At 30.6% G+C, this 15769-nt stretch overlaps 2 protein-coding genes across 2 annotated transcripts; both read right to left on the bottom strand.

The window, feature by feature from the left end:
• Positions 1–909: 909 nt before the first annotated feature.
• Positions 910–1704, bottom strand: LOC130933478 (uncharacterized). Its single transcript, XM_057863114.1, has 2 exons — positions 1125–1704; positions 910–1037 (listed from the first exon to the last, which is right to left on the bottom strand). Exons 1-2 carry the CDS (start codon positions 1503–1505, stop codon positions 984–986), a joined length of 435 nt encoding a protein of 144 aa, XP_057719097.1. The 5' UTR covers positions 1506–1704; the 3' UTR covers positions 910–983.
• A 2748-nt stretch (positions 1705–4452) lies between these two features.
• LOC130932368 (protein trichome birefringence) lies at positions 4453–7384 on the bottom strand. The gene is made up of 5 exons (XM_057861686.1): positions 6282–7384; positions 5873–6065; positions 5578–5771; positions 5309–5467; positions 4453–5206 (listed from the first exon to the last, which is right to left on the bottom strand). The coding sequence occupies exons 1-5, from the start codon at positions 7253–7255 to the stop codon at positions 4852–4854; spliced, it is 1875 nt and encodes a 624-aa protein (XP_057717669.1). The 5' UTR covers positions 7256–7384; the 3' UTR covers positions 4453–4851.
• Positions 7385–15769: the final 8385 nt, after the last annotated feature.

Below are 15769 nucleotides of genomic sequence, written 5' to 3' on the forward strand. Positions count from 1 at the left end.
GAATATACACCCAAAAATATATCCCCCTTATGCTTTATCCCTAAAACCTTGAACCCTAAACCCTAAATCCTAAAACCTAAACCCAACAACCTAAAACCATAATCCCTAAACCTTAAAACCCTAAAACCCTAAAACCCTTAAAACCTAAATCCTAAACCCTAAATCCTATAACCCTAAACCCTAAAACCCTAAACCCTAAACACTAAAACCCTTATTCTGTAACTATACGCTCATAATCTGACATTTTTTACACCCAAAGAAAGTTGAATATATACCCAAACATCTATCCTCCTGATGCTTTATCCCTAAAACCCTGAACCCTGAACCCTAAACCCTAAACCCTAAAACCCTAAAACCTAAACCCTAAACCCTAAACCCTAAAACCATAAACCCTAAATATTAAACCCTAAACCCCAAACACTAAACCCTAAAACCCTACACACTAAAACCCATATTCTGTAACTATACACCCATAACCTGACATTTTTTACACCCAAAGAAAGTTGAATATACACCCAAACATCTATCCCCCTGATGCTTTATCCCTAAAATCCTGAACCCTAAACTCTAAAACCTAAACCCTAAAACCTAAACCCTAAACCCTAAAATCCTAAACCATAAACCCTAAACCCTAAAACCTAAACCCTAAAACCTAAACCCTAAGCCATAAACCCTAAGCCCTAAAACCTAAACCCTAAACCCTAAAACCTAAACCCTAAATCCTAAAATCCTAAATCCTAAACCCTAAACCCTAAACCCTAAAACCCTTAAACCGTAGTAAAAAAAACAAACAATATTTTATAACATAAACAGCAGATTGTGAAGTGTGTATATATATATATATATATGTAAAATGTCAAACACAAGAAAATTCAGAAATACACCAAAAAGAACAGTGCTTTTACACCCATATTCTGTAACTATACACCCAAAGAGTTATCCGCTGCTGTAGGTAACCTGAACTGATAATTCATAACACGTCCTTAATATTGGCTGGAATTTGAATGTACCACTGATGCAGCATCAAAGAGGTTTAACTGGATATAACAAACTCACATATTAGCTAAACTATTAATGAGAAAATTAAACTCATTCACCACATATTTAAAGAACATCACTTTTACCTCGTTTAAAGCTTTCATTTTCTTCTTCTTTGAGGCATTTGCAATCTGTTTGTCCAACTTTGAACCTAGTCTATTTTTTGGACATCCTCTTGTTCGAATCTTTGGAGGGCTTTGAAGCTCGTTAACGGATTCCAAGTTGGCGTCTTTGGGAGATAAAGAAGATGTACCCTTACTTTTGGCTTTCAATTCTTCCATCTCAACCATGACCTTATCGTACGCACGGTACAGAATTGCAGTCAGCTCATCCGATTCTGATGCAAATTCGCAAATATTTTGCGAACGAAAAACTAATTTGTCAAACCTCTTGCTTCTTGGCTCCAACAGTGGCTCGTCGTGGCTGCTTTGATGTATGTGTGTCGCCTCTTTACCTTCTTGCTCCATCGTTCCAGTATATATCTAGGTGACATTTGGCTTACTCGTTCAAAGCTTAACACGCTTAGTGCGTGACGGCACAATATCCCTCTTGACTCGAATAATAAGCATTGACAGTTTACCTCGTCTGCTACTGAGTCATAAGTAACCACAAACTTGTTGAATATTGAGCTGAAAACTTGTTCTCCAACTTCATATACTGAATAGCCTAGAGCAGAATTCGTTAATCTAGTGATGCAATTCACCTTTCCTCTAAATTGTACTTGGACTTCCCTAAACTTTTGATGAGTCTACACATCTTGAAACTGAGCTTCAATGGAGGATTTGGTTGCACACGGTATGACCGTATGAAAATCTGCAGCATCTGATTCTCTCTCTGCTTGCTCTCTACTTCTGAGGCAATTATCGTATTGTTTGACAAATTGAATAAGCGAACTGTTCCGGGTAATAAACTTGTTAAAAAATGAATGCATGCTCTCGCTCCTTTGTGTGCTTCTCATCCCTGCCCAGAACTGGTGATCCAGATAGATTGAAATCCACATATGACGGTCTTCATAGAGATCTGCAGAATACACCCAAACACAGACTATAAATACACCCGAAAAAATATGCAATTTACACCTCTGCTGCAGATTTTAAACAAAGATTACCTGAAAGCCACTTGTTGTCCACAAGACCAAAATTCAGCAGAAAATTATTCCAATTCCTATCAAATGAGTCTTTACTATGAGAGTTCCAAACAACTTGGCTCATTTCTTGTTCAATTTCCTCATGTCCCTTGTACCCATTTAATTTGCTTGGAATCTTCTTCATAATGTGCCAAATACACAAATGGTGAATTGTTGATGGCATACAAGCCTCTAAAGCCCTTTTCATTGATGCGCATTGATTGGTGAGAAACCCTTTCGGAGCATTTCCTCCCATGCAACGAAGCCAACATTGAAATAACCATTTAAATGATTCAATTTCTTCGTTTTTCATCAAGGAGAATCCAAGAAGTGTTGACTGACCGTGGTAATTCACCCTGACAAAAGAACCACAAACCAAATTATACCTGAAATAAATTACCATAGTGCAGAATGAAAAATCATTACGTACACTCAACAAATGCTTTGTATACACCCAAAAACACCCAATATACACCTCTGCGGCAGATTCATAAAAATACATTAATTTAGCATCATAAACAGGGACAATTTATTACCTGTTTGTATTGTAGGTGGTGTCAAATGAAATAATATCTCCGAAATACTCAAAGGCATCTCTACTTCTTGCATCGGCCCAAAAAGCCAGTTTAATCGATTGATCCTCCTCGAGTTCAAGCTCAAAAAAGAAATTCTGATTCTTCTTTTTCATTCTTAACAAATATTTTTCGAATTCCTTTGCATCTTCTTGTTCAGAAACATTCCGCACTTCTCTCGTAATGCAATTTTTCACATCCTTTTCAATAAAATTTAACTCGCGATGACCCCCGACAGCCGCAAAAAATGATTGGTAAGTTTTGCTTGGTCTAATACCAACCTCCTCGTTATTCTCTATTGTACGACGAATGGACATGCTTAGTTCCCTATGCTGTTTGAGCATCTCTGCTTTACTTGGACAGCAGGGGTGTGAATGATCCAATACAACCTTTGAAATTATCCAAGCACCAACATCCTTCAATGTGTGTATATAAATTCTTGCAGGACAGTTTAAACTGGCTGTCGGATTTGTTTTCTCGGTCGGAGATATTTTAGATTTCCATTTTCCCTCTCTGCTACATGTAATCAATTGATTCTTAATCTCGTTTCTCTTCCTATTTGTGCTCCGAACTCTTGTAGAAAAACCTGCAGCCTTGGCGTAGTTCCTGTAAAATTTTCTAGCATCATCAAGGGTAGTAAAGGTCATTCCAACATTGGGAACAAACTGGTTATCAACAACAGAGAGAGACTGCAGAATACACCATGTCAAAAACTAAAAATACACCCAATCATGTCTGATCTAATACACCCAAACGACAACAACTCAACTAAAATAACAAAAAAAGAAATAAACTGTAAATACACCCACACTTTCCCCTAAAATACACCCAAAAAATTCTGATCTACACCCGAGTGTCTACTATAAATTGCAGATAATTAATCAAAACTAATACATTAGATTCAATCCACATATTTATGTTCACGCGTTAATTTCACAGTCAATGTTCACGAATTATTCAACTAGACAATGATATACGAATAACTGCAACAAAATTCAAAGTAATTGTAATTAGCTGAATGTAAATCAAACCTCAGGAACTTTGTTAGATTCAAATTCAAAATCTACTTCGCCCTGATTCAGCTGACAATCTGAGGTTGAATCATCCATTATCTTCAAAACGAGTTCAAATTTTGATTTCAGAAACCAGAAAATCGAAAAAAAAATGAAGCTGGAGTTACAGAGAGAGGAACTCACCTCAATGACGAAGAACAAACCAGTAATAAAGGAGGAAAAAAGAACGATCGAAAAGGCAGAGGAAGACGCGCGAGAAAAAGAACAAAGAAATTTGGAAAGAAGGAGAACGAAGAAGGAAACAAAATCTTTTAAAATTGGTAGTTATATATTCGCGGGATCTGTTATATAGCGCGTGTAAACTACGTAACACTAGGAGCGCGTTTTGGAGGTTAGTGGTAATTGGACTTGTAAGGCTTAAGGCTACAAGCTATATATATATATATATATATATATATATATATATATATATTTAATTATTATTACGTGGATCTGCAGATGCAGAACTGATATCCGCGATCCGATCCGTAAAGAGTGCAGATCGGATTGTATCCGCAATTTTCGGATTAGATGCAGATATTTACTGCAGATTTGCAGATACGATCCATAAACACACCTAATTGTATCTTATAGTAAACCATATTGCATCTAATTAACATCATATTTCAAATCAACAAGCAGTCAGATAAATTAAGCAACTATATAGAACCTCCAAGAACATATTATATTTAAATAATTTGATTACATTAAAAATAAACAAAATCTAATTGATTTGAGATGTACAATAGGATCAACTTTTCAATGCAAGGAGATGATTTGCAATAAGAAACACCACCAGCCTTACAAACCTACGCTTCTCATATGGACAAATTTATTGCAGAGTTTCAAGGTAATATATGTGTATATATATCTTTGCACTTGACATTAACTATATGAACCTTGGAAAATGTAGATGTGGAAAAGGAATTCTCTATATGGAATCTTGCTTTCCCTATCCAAGAAAATGGATGGGACAAAAATGGTATATTGCATCTGTATAAAGCTTAAGCTTTCAGCTTAAACTCATCGTGGGAAAGAACATTGGTAATGAGTGGTTTAATACCTATGCTTTCTTCTGCTGTTGCTTTTTTTTGTACTGCCTCACCAGAAGTTCAGCATAGAGGATCTCATTCCATGCATCTGGAACCCCCGGAAGGCACCAGTGACTGCAGTCTTGGTATCTCAATGGCGATTTCCTTTCCTCCGGTGATAAGTTTTGCTTCCTGTATATCGAGGGATGACCATCCTTCCGGAAATCCGTCATTCGAGTGATGTTAAGGTAAGAGACATGAGTTTTCATATTCTGCAGCACCTTCTCCAAAACTCTCATTTTAGGAGGGTATTCTGTTAGGTACTTCTCATTGTCTATAGGCACGGTTTCACTATCACATGCTCCACCCGAATTCCATTGTCCACCACTGCAGTAAGCATGATTCAAAATAGAAAAGTTTCTATGATCAGAGAAGTCTCTTAACTAAGTGCAAATCAAGTAATGTGAGAGATCACCATAATCAATGTACCTGAAATGGGAAGCAGAGTAGCCTCTGAAGAAGACCATAGACTTGGATGGGTTTACTTTGGCATCAACCCACCTGCTCCAAGTAGTTATCGCTCTTCGGAATGCCTCGAGGACGTTTAGTTCATTATAGACATGGCTACCTTCTTGGTAATAGTCCTTCCTGGAAATTTTCATGGACAAAAAAAGAGATCAAATTAGCATAGAACAAAGGCATATTATGAAAAACACAGAGCAAAGTTGGCCTAATTTCATAGAAATTGCAATACTTACCCTTTGGAAGTTTTATCATGAGTCCACCAATGACCAGTGTTGAAGACAATGATATCTGCATCTTTATATTGATCTGAAGATCTGCCAACTAAATCGAGACGAAGCGTTTCCTTCTTCGTTCCGTTCTTGTCTGGCACTTCCCACTCTTGAACCAAGAATGGTGATACAAAAAGCTCCACTGTGAAGTTATAATCCTACAAGGCCATCATACAAAAACCAACACTGAGTATAAGAATAACAAAAACCAGATTGGAAAAATAGTAAAAGATCAAGGCAGAAAGAATTGAATACTTACTTTGAATATGAATGAATAAGAGGCTTCCCCTCTGAAATGGACTCTTCCATTTACTTCATAAACCTTCTTCTTATCCTTCACAGCATTTCTCAGTATGCAAATCATAGACTCCCACATATTCCTATTGAGTGAATCACCAACAAAAACCAATCTTTTCCCTCTCAACAAATCCAGCATCCGATGTGCATCCATCCTATAAAAGCAAAATCAACAAATTGCATATCCACACAGATATCAGCTCATCAATTCAACCAAATTGGGACCCCAAAAGGGAAAAAAAATTTCAGAAGCATCTAGAACAATTAAAAACAGAAACATTCATCAAATCATAAACTTTGAAATCTAATATATTAAATCATGAAACCACTAAATAGAACAACAGAACCCCAGATTCAAGAGGTTGGGATACCTTGGGAGGGTGCAATCCTTGGGCTTCCACTTATACTTCTGATAATCTTTGTCAGGCCTTCCATTCCCAATACAATTGAACTGTTCATCGATCAGAGGGCAAGAACCCGGTTTATATAGAGGGTAACTGTCATCCTTAACCCATTCTCCATGGAAAAAATCACACTTGGCAAGTGACTCCATCAATTCATCATAACTCTGCTTCTTCGCCAGGGAAGCCGTGTAATTCCCTGACACAACACCCTTCACGGAATAATTGGCCTTCACAGGAGCAGAAACAGAACTCAGATTCTGATGAGGTGTCCCCACCGGAACATGACTTGCAGCAGGTGCAGGTGCTGAAACAGCATTTGAAGTTAGATTCGCCGTGGTTTCAACCTTGGCTCCACCGGTTTTGCTTGTGTGATTTGCAGCATCTGATTCTTGCTTAAGGGGTGGTGGCTTTACCTTGAAGGTGTCAGCACGAGATTGAGAAGAATTGTTGGTGGTGGTGGAAGTTACAAGAGTGGTGTTGTGTAAAGCGGTTGTTGCAGGTTGAAGTGGCTCTGCTCTTGTTGTGTTATCATGAGTTTGAGAAGTGGCATTGGCAGATCTAGAAGTAGAAGTAAAAGAAGAAGTAGTGTTGGTGAATGGATCAGGAGGGTAAAAAGGATTGTTATTGTTATCATCATCATTAGAAGAAGTGGTGTTGAAGAAGTAAGAGAAAACGGAAGATAACTGTGATTTGTAGGAGGAAGGAGCGGTGGGAAGGGTGGAAGAGGAGAAGATGTTGGTGAACCAAGGAGAAGAAGCGTTTTGAGAAGGAGAGAAAGCAAGGAAGATGGTGACGGCAACAAAGAAGATGGTGAAAGCGTAGGCGAAAGTGACGGCTCTTCTGGTCTTGAGAACGGGGAAGAGAGTCTTGAGGTCGGTGCCGAGGTTGAGGTTGTTGTTGGAAGCAGCACCGATGGGCGAGTACTTGGTGGCTTCAGCCATGGAAGAAGAAAGAGTAGATTATGTTTGTAATTAGATTATGAAGAAGAAGACCTGAACATGTTAAAGTACAGAGTACAACACTCAACAACAGAAAGAGAAAAAGTGAACACACTAGTGCCGACGATTTTCGTTCTCGTATTCATGCATTCTCAGTTTTACCCTACTTTACTATTCTTATTAGTCAAATCAAATTTATGCTTTTAATTTTAAATCATTTTTTATTAATTTATCATCTTTTCTTTTACCTTAAATTTAGAACTCCTTAGTAAGATAATAACTTAATAAGAGAAAAAAAAGCGTTTTTGTCGGTGAAGCCGCGTTTGGAGCTCAATTATTATGGACTTCAAAGCCCCATAACATACATAACCCTTTCCATATCCACCCACACCTTAAACAATCTTCGATCATCAAAACACACAAACGGAGTATATTACTACTTTGATACTGATAAATAAAGTTATTAATTTTAGTGAATTTTATTTTTTCATTAAATATATCACAAAAGCAAATGCTAACGAACTTTTATAAAAATTAAAATAATTTAATTTGAAAAAACATAAATGTTAAATGTCCTACCCATCAACAAATTAGTGCGAATCATATTAAATGCGTTTAGAACCAAACCACAAAATTAAGAAAATTCTTCGGTCTGTGGTGTGTGGGACCATTGGCGTAGGGAGTAAATTGTTCTATAAAAATATTGTGTATAATCATTAATTATTTATATATGAATACATAATATTTATTATTTTCAATATATATTTTTATATTTTGTATAAGGAGTCGTTCGCAAGTGTTAATGAATTGGATCGGAATCTTGAAACAGCGATAATGGTACCTACAAAACACTCTAACACTCTAATTAGAGAGTTAATGAAGTAGAATTTGTGTGTTTAAGGAGAATGAAATCATATCTTGAAGAGAGGCGATACTCTTTTTTTAGAAGATTATGGGTTATCTTATCTTGAAAGGAGATCCACCTCTTACAATTCAAAAAGTTGTTAAAATACAAAATTTTTTCTGATAATTAAGATAGTAAGATCTCATATAGATTGGATCGTGTTCGGACTTGTTAAGGATCCAGACGTCAAGTTCGAAACATATTTTAATATATATTTTATAAAAATTACTAATTTCATAGGTAATTTTTACTGTAAAAATAACATAGTTAATTACCATATAACTGTCACTCACACTCTTGTGTTGAATATTGTACCACCGTACCCCCCAAGACTTCCGTACGTGTCAACGCGTACCTTGCATCCACCATCCATGCTTTTCAATCCAACGGCATCGATTTACCCATTTTGGTGACCATCCTCGTTTCTCTTTCACTGAACCTCACGCGCCTTTACCTGTCGGTCCTTTCTTTCATTTTTTATTTATTTGTTTGCTTTATTATTTGAAAATTTTTTTGATGAAGAGGGAACATTATAACTATATTTTGTGAGAGGGATATTGGAAAAAAATAAGTCATTTATTTTTTAATTTAAAAATAATAAATTCTTAATTAATTAAAAATAAAAATATCTCTTATTTTTAAAATATAGTAAAGATAAATAATTTTTTTGTAAGGATTTAAATATTTTATATTTTAAAAAATGAAAAATATATATTATTTTTAATTAATTAAAAATTATTTATCTTTCAATAAAAAATTCAAAAAAAATATTTTATGATATCTTTATTTTTTATTATAAAAAATATAACTTTTACTTTTCACTTAATTTTTTTATTCACTGTAATATTTTGTTATTTCTTTTTTGTTTTCATTTATTATTTAAATTTTGGATTTAAAATATTCTTTAAAAAAGGTTACTGCAGACATGTGTCTCCTTTTTGAAATGTGTGTGTGGTTTGTGATGACTTGCCAATTCATTCTGGGGCCACAACCCTAATGTCCATTCTCTCTAGTTTTGATTTTTAATTCATTTTCTAAGTGTCATGCATATACAATAGGAGGACAGGACTCTATGAATATTTTTAAATATAGTTAATAGTAAAATTTACCTTTAAAAAATTATTTTTTGAATTGATTTTTAAAAAATTAAATTAGTTAAATTAATTTTAAAAGATAGAATATAAATTAAATTGATATTTTCGTTAATTAGATGATGATATATCACATTAAATACTACGTAATATGATGACCTAATATATTAATATTATATGTAACTAGTGATAGATTGAACTAAATTATTTTGGATGAAATTCAAAAATTAAAAATTTTAAATAATTATTATATTTATTTAATAAAATCGAAATTTTTAGTAAATTATTAATAATAATTTGATAAAATTATTTATATAAAAAATTTTCTAAAAGAAATTAGAATTTAAAAATAAAAAATAACTTTGTAATAATTTGATTATTTTTATTATTTAATCTAAAAAATTTTTGTTTATTAAAGTGTAAAAATAATGAGACTAAAATCAGTAGGATTAAAAAATATAAAAAAATTAATATTATAAAAAAATAAAAGAGATTTGTATAAGGATTAATTTAATTAATTTTTAAAAATTTGAGATAAAAATAATTTATGTATGTATTGTTTAGGAACTAATATTACTGTAAATAAATTTATAACATGTCAGATATACATGCGACGTATTAGATAATCATTTTGTGATACGTAATATTAATCTATCATGTCATTATGCTATGTGACGGTTAACATGACTAATTTGGAGTTAATATCCAATTTGACGTCTGAAATTTGAGATTGAATTCAAATTGACCCATAAAATTACAATTGATTCAATTTGGTCCCGAAAATTTATAATAATAACTAACGTTAGCCCCTAGACTGAGTTCTGTAAATGGCGTGTTGATTTCGCACATTAATTTGTTAAAATTTGGACTTTCGCCTAGATTTTATGTGACTAAGATCTATTAAACTTCTTAAAAACTTAATTGGCTCCCTAATATTCTCACGAAGACGATAATAATAAGTTCAAATTGAAAATTTTGTTGGGAGCAACATTCAAATATCTAAAGCTCTAATAAATCTTGATCACATAGAATTTGGGTGAAGAATCCAAATTACAAGAAGTTAATGTACTAAATCAACACATCGTAAACAGAAATTAGTTCAAGAGTTAACGTGAATTGCGATTATAAAATTTGGAGTCCAATTTGAGTCTATTAAAATTTTAAGAATCAAATTAAATCTAACTTCAAATTTCAAAAGTCAAATTGAATATTAACTCAATTAATTTGACTTATATTTTATATTTTAAAATTAATAATATAACTAATTTAATTTTTTAAAACTGATTTAAAAAAGAATAATTTTTTAAAAATAAATTTAATTATTAACCCTTTTTAAATTCATTTAAAATATATTGAATGTACCTGTTGCTTTAACAAGTGAGATCTATGTTTTTACTATCTCACTGCATACTGCAGCAACAATAATAAATATAATAAAGTTGTTCTATTAAATAGATTGGATTAAAATATAAAGTATTTTTTCAATTATTGGTTTAATTATGTATATAAAGTGACGATAGAAGTCTAAATGGTCACATACATCTATATTATATTTGTACGTACGTAGCAATGCATAGGCTACGTACACAATTACACATACATACAGTAGTCACGATCGTGATATAATTAAAAATAGTTGACGATAACCATCACTATAATACCAGTCATGATCGTATAATAACTTATAAAGCTCCAACAGACTCGATAGTATTAATACTAAGAAATTGTTTGATTTGAGTTTGAGAAGGATATATACATATATAAAAACTATTTTCAATTGAAATTACAAAACCACCTAAAAATATTAGTATTTCAGTTATTAATTATTAAAAGAATTATGTAATGTTATTGGGTACTGGTGGCATAATTTGTGGTGCGCACAGAATGGTGCATTGAATTGGAGTCTGAATTATCAATCAACAAAGTCATGATCGTTCGCCACCGACAACTGAACATCTTAACAACTTACCGTTGTGTAACAGTGTAAGTGTGTATGGATCACATTCACATCTATGTATATATTCGTGTGACAAATCAAATCGCTTCTTACATGCCTCTGTCAAAATATATCTCTATAATGTAGACATGTATCATGCATGATGTATATGTACTAGCTAGTATCGGTATACTTTGATTATTATTCATCCCTTGCATTTTTAATTTATCTTCCTCTCCGATCCGTCGTGTCATGATAATAATAGTAAAAACTCAGTTGCAGTTAGTTGATATTTGAAAGTCGTTAAATAATTTGATAGGTTTGACTAAATTATCATTAAACTATTCTCATCTATTATTAACTTCACATGAATTTAATTGTACTTAAATTTTTATCTGATATAGTTCTTTTAAAAAATTTAAGTTGATTTTAGAAAAGTATATAAATTATTATATTTTTATATAAATTATTTTTATATAATTTTTTATTTATTTTATATTAATTTTTTTAGATCACTAAAAATTAAATTTCAAATATTTTAGTTATAGAAACTTTATTATTATTTTCTCTTCTAACAATTTAAATTTAACAAAAATAAAAAATAACACTTCGTTCTTTTACTCATATAAGTAAAAACATAATATGTATAGCAAAGAAGCATTAAAAAACAAAAATCATCATGTCCCTCTTTTAAGAATTTTCTTTTATCATAATTCTGATATTATATTATAAAATTATTTATCTAAAAAGATTGAATTGATAAAAAGAGTATATATATATATATAATATATTTAATAAGTTAAAATATTTAAATATAAATAATAATCACATGATCAATAATTATTTTAAAAATTAATTATAAAAATATAATTATTAAATAAATTTAAATTTTAAGCATTCTAAAATACACCCTAAGTATGTCCAGTCTAGTCTAGGAGTCATTTCTAAAAAAGGAATCCGAATAATATTAGTATAAGAAGATGAAGGCATTTTTTCTTCACTCTACTTGTTTCGGTCCTTTTAAATTATGATTTAAGAAAGGAAGTATATATCATTCATGTACCCAGTCAGTGGCCCTATGGTGCAGGCTCCTTTCTTCCTTTCACATAAACAATCAAATTAAATAAGGGGAGTCAAAGATATACATTTTTTTCATTGAATAATATAATTTGTTATCTCTTAGTCACATTTTTATATTAAATATTATATTTAATTTGTTCAAAGTATACAAATTTGTTGGGCATTTGTCAACAGTCAACACACAACCCTGCAACATCTACGGCACTCTATATGTTCTTTTAGCGTTTTGGCAATCTACAATTGAACATATGGCAGGCGATCCATAATCCATATCAAAAAATTTAGGGAACAATTTAAGGATTTAACTGAAAAATGTTCTAAAGACGATAATTAAAATATTAAATATACAAATTTATGGGTTCTAAATATTAAAAATTTGTAACTTTTAAAATGTGTAACATTAATTTTTTATAGGTAGTCTTAACTAGTGTTTATTAGTAAAACTCTATGTTTAATTAAAATGTTTAATTTTATTTTAATAAATATATAAAAAATTTTAAATGTATATTTTTTTTATAAAATATTCCAGAATTAATAATTTCAAAGTACATATAAATCTATAAAATAAGATAAAAATTCAGATATAATTAATTTTTACATGATAAAAAATTGTTAGATATTAATTTAATTAAATTTATTAAATTATTTAATAACCATAAAATTAGGTGGGCACATATATTTTCACCTTCATATATAGATATAGGTACATGCATTTAATATAAACGAAGGCTCTTGCTATAATGAATAAATGAAGAGGATAATATTAGATAGACAAAAAAAAATAGCTAGAACTTGCTTTATTTAATATTCATTAATTATCGTAACAATTAATAAATATTAAATAAGATAAATTATGATTATTTTTAGTTGATTTTTTTTTGTTACCAAATATTTTCGAAATGAAAACACATCCTAAGACAAATATGAAGGGATATAGGCCAGGGTAACCACATGCATTCTCCATCCTCCATCCTCCATCCTCCATCCTCCATCCTGAAGCAAAGTGTTAATGTGTTATGAAAGCCAAGGTCTTAGTTTATGGGCACAAATTCCTTATGATCCCTATGCATGTCTCCATCTTCATTTCGTGACACGTATATTGAACACTTTTATTTTTATGATTTATCACCCTTTTCTGTGGTCCATCGTTACAAGTTATTATTTAATTTTGAATAATAATATAAAAGAGAATTTTATATATGCTATCGTTGAATCAAATGTTTGAATCGTAAGATTTTCAAAATAATAAATAACTAAGCCAAGCACTTGGTAACATATGATAATATATAATTAAATGTTTGTATAATTTTTTACAGTAACAATATCTAAAATTAATCAAAACTAAATCCTTTTAAAAAATATTCTTTATCTGTCAATTGCCATTACTTATTAGCAGTTAGCAAATATTATAGTTTTAAAGAAAATCCAATTGAGAAGTTTGAGTTAAGAGTGTCAAAATTTTTCGAAGCATGGAGATAAGAGTGTCAAAATTTTTCGAAGCATGGAGATTCTTATGAGACTGCTTTGAATGGAAATTCGAAGACGGAAAATTTTTTTCGTAGAGATGAAGATGAGGACTAAAATCTCCCCGAGATAGGTACGAGACTCGAGTGGGGATCTCCGCCCCATTTTTGAGAATTCTCCGAATTCTTGAGTTTATTTAAATATTCTGAATTTATTTTTAATATATGAACTTTTTAGTAATTTCACCTATTGAAATCCTAACCTTACTTTATTAAATGTCTTCTATTCTCTTCTACTACTTCACTTAGAGCCGTTTTGAATTCTCAATTCTCTAAAAAAGTTCAAAACTCCAAATCTTCCATAATTGTGTCCATAGTCACAGCTATAACAGCATATTCCTTTGCCAGTCGCTACCGGCCACTCTTCCTGCTGAGTGCTTACTCTTTTATGGACTATAATTTATGTTATATTTCTTGATTTATAATTTTCGATAAGATATGTTTGTAATAATGTTTTATAATTTGTTTTAATTTTTTATTATAATTTTCATATAAATGTTCAATATATGAAGATGGAGAATGAAGTCTCACGAAAAACACAGAAAATATGAAAAATGAAAATGGAGACAATTATCTTTCTATGACAAAAATCGAAGTGGAGATAAGAATAAATTCTAGAAACGAAAATAAAAAGTAGGAAAACATCTTTCACTCCTGTCTCGTTCCATTGACATCCCTAGCCTGAGTGCTCAAACATAAATAAATGTGAGGATGTGAAGTAAAATTAATGAGTTAGGTGGTTATGACTTAGAAGGAAGTTTCTCTGACACTTGTTACTTATTACACAAGTCTATATATGAGTTGGAATTGGATGGAAAAGTTCATGTGATGCAGAACTTGGTGAGGTACATATATAGCACAAACATTATATTCTGAGTTGAGTTTAGCTAATGAGTGACAAATGTCAAGCCTTTACATGCAGTGAAATTAAGAAGGCCTGTCTCCACTCTCCTTAATTATTTTAGTTTGTTATTATTCCCTATTATTGGTGGGGACTCAGGTTCTATTGCTGTTGCATTGGCCCCTGTTATTGTTTATTTATGCATTTCTTTCAATTTATCAAAATTTGATGAACAACGTAATATTCAATCTTAATTTAGTGTTGGTTTGATTTAGCGTCCGAAACATAAAGATAAGTTCAAAAGTTTTGAACAAAAATCTTGAACATTGAACTAAATTTATCTAAATGATTTTTTTAATATAATTTTTACTTCTAAACATAAATTTATTTGAAGTAAAATTTTTGTAACTTTTATTTTCACTTCTTATCGCCGGTTGAAACAAAAGTTATTTTCTTAACTACTTTTTTTAATTTTTTTTTATAGACACGATCATTTTTACTTTATTTCTTAACTATTATTTCTCATCTTTTCTACATGTAAGGTTATCTTTATTTTATTTTTCAATTATTCTTTTTTAATTTACCTTCTTCATCTTCCATTTTCATTTTATTTTAGTATTATATTTATATTTATATGCTATAATATACTTTTGTATTTTATGCATTTTATTATTATTTTGTTTAATTTTATAAACTTGTTTATCTTTTATTATTATAATTTATAATTATTAGACATTATCAATTATATATATATATATATATATATATATATATATCTAATATTATGTGTAATTTATTATAATATACATATAATATTTAAGATAATATTTTATATAATAATATAACATAATTTAAATAATATAAAAATTATTAAAATATTAATATTAAAAATTTAATCTAACATTTATTCTTTTAGTAATTTTATATTTAAAAGTGGTTATGGTCATTGTTATTTAAATAATATTTTATTAATTATAAGTACTTTTTAATCGAAGTATTTAAATATAAATCACGTTAAAACAATTTTAATTTTAATCAAAATTAATTCTAATATAATTAAATTCAACTCAACTCAACTCCAATTTATAAAAATTAAACCAAACACACATATAGTCATCTAAAAGCTAATAATAACTATCTAT

This window comes from Arachis stenosperma, chromosome 6 (assembly GCF_014773155.1).
Source record: "Arachis stenosperma cultivar V10309 chromosome 6, arast.V10309.gnm1.PFL2, whole genome shotgun sequence".
NCBI lineage: Eukaryota > Viridiplantae > Streptophyta > Magnoliopsida > Fabales > Fabaceae > Arachis > Arachis stenosperma.

Coding starts and splice junctions, on each gene's coding strand:
- LOC130933478 (XM_057863114.1), bottom strand. CDS start 1,505: ATGGAGCAAGAAGGTAAAGAGGCGACACACATACATCAAAGCAGCCAC. Junction 1,038..1,124: donor AAATGAAAGCTTTAAACGAG/GTAAAAGTGATG, acceptor TGTTATATCCAG/TTAAACCTCTTTGATGCTGC.
- LOC130932368 (XM_057861686.1), bottom strand. CDS start 7,255: ATGGCTGAAGCCACCAAGTACTCGCCCATCGGTGCTGCTTCCAACAAC. Junction 6,066..6,281: donor AAGGATTGCACCCTCCCAAG/GTATCCCAACCT, acceptor TTGCTTTTATAG/GATGGATGCACATCGGATGC. Junction 5,468..5,577: donor CATGATAAAACTTCCAAAGG/GTAAGTATTGCA, acceptor GAAAATTTCCAG/GAAGGACTATTACCAAGAAG.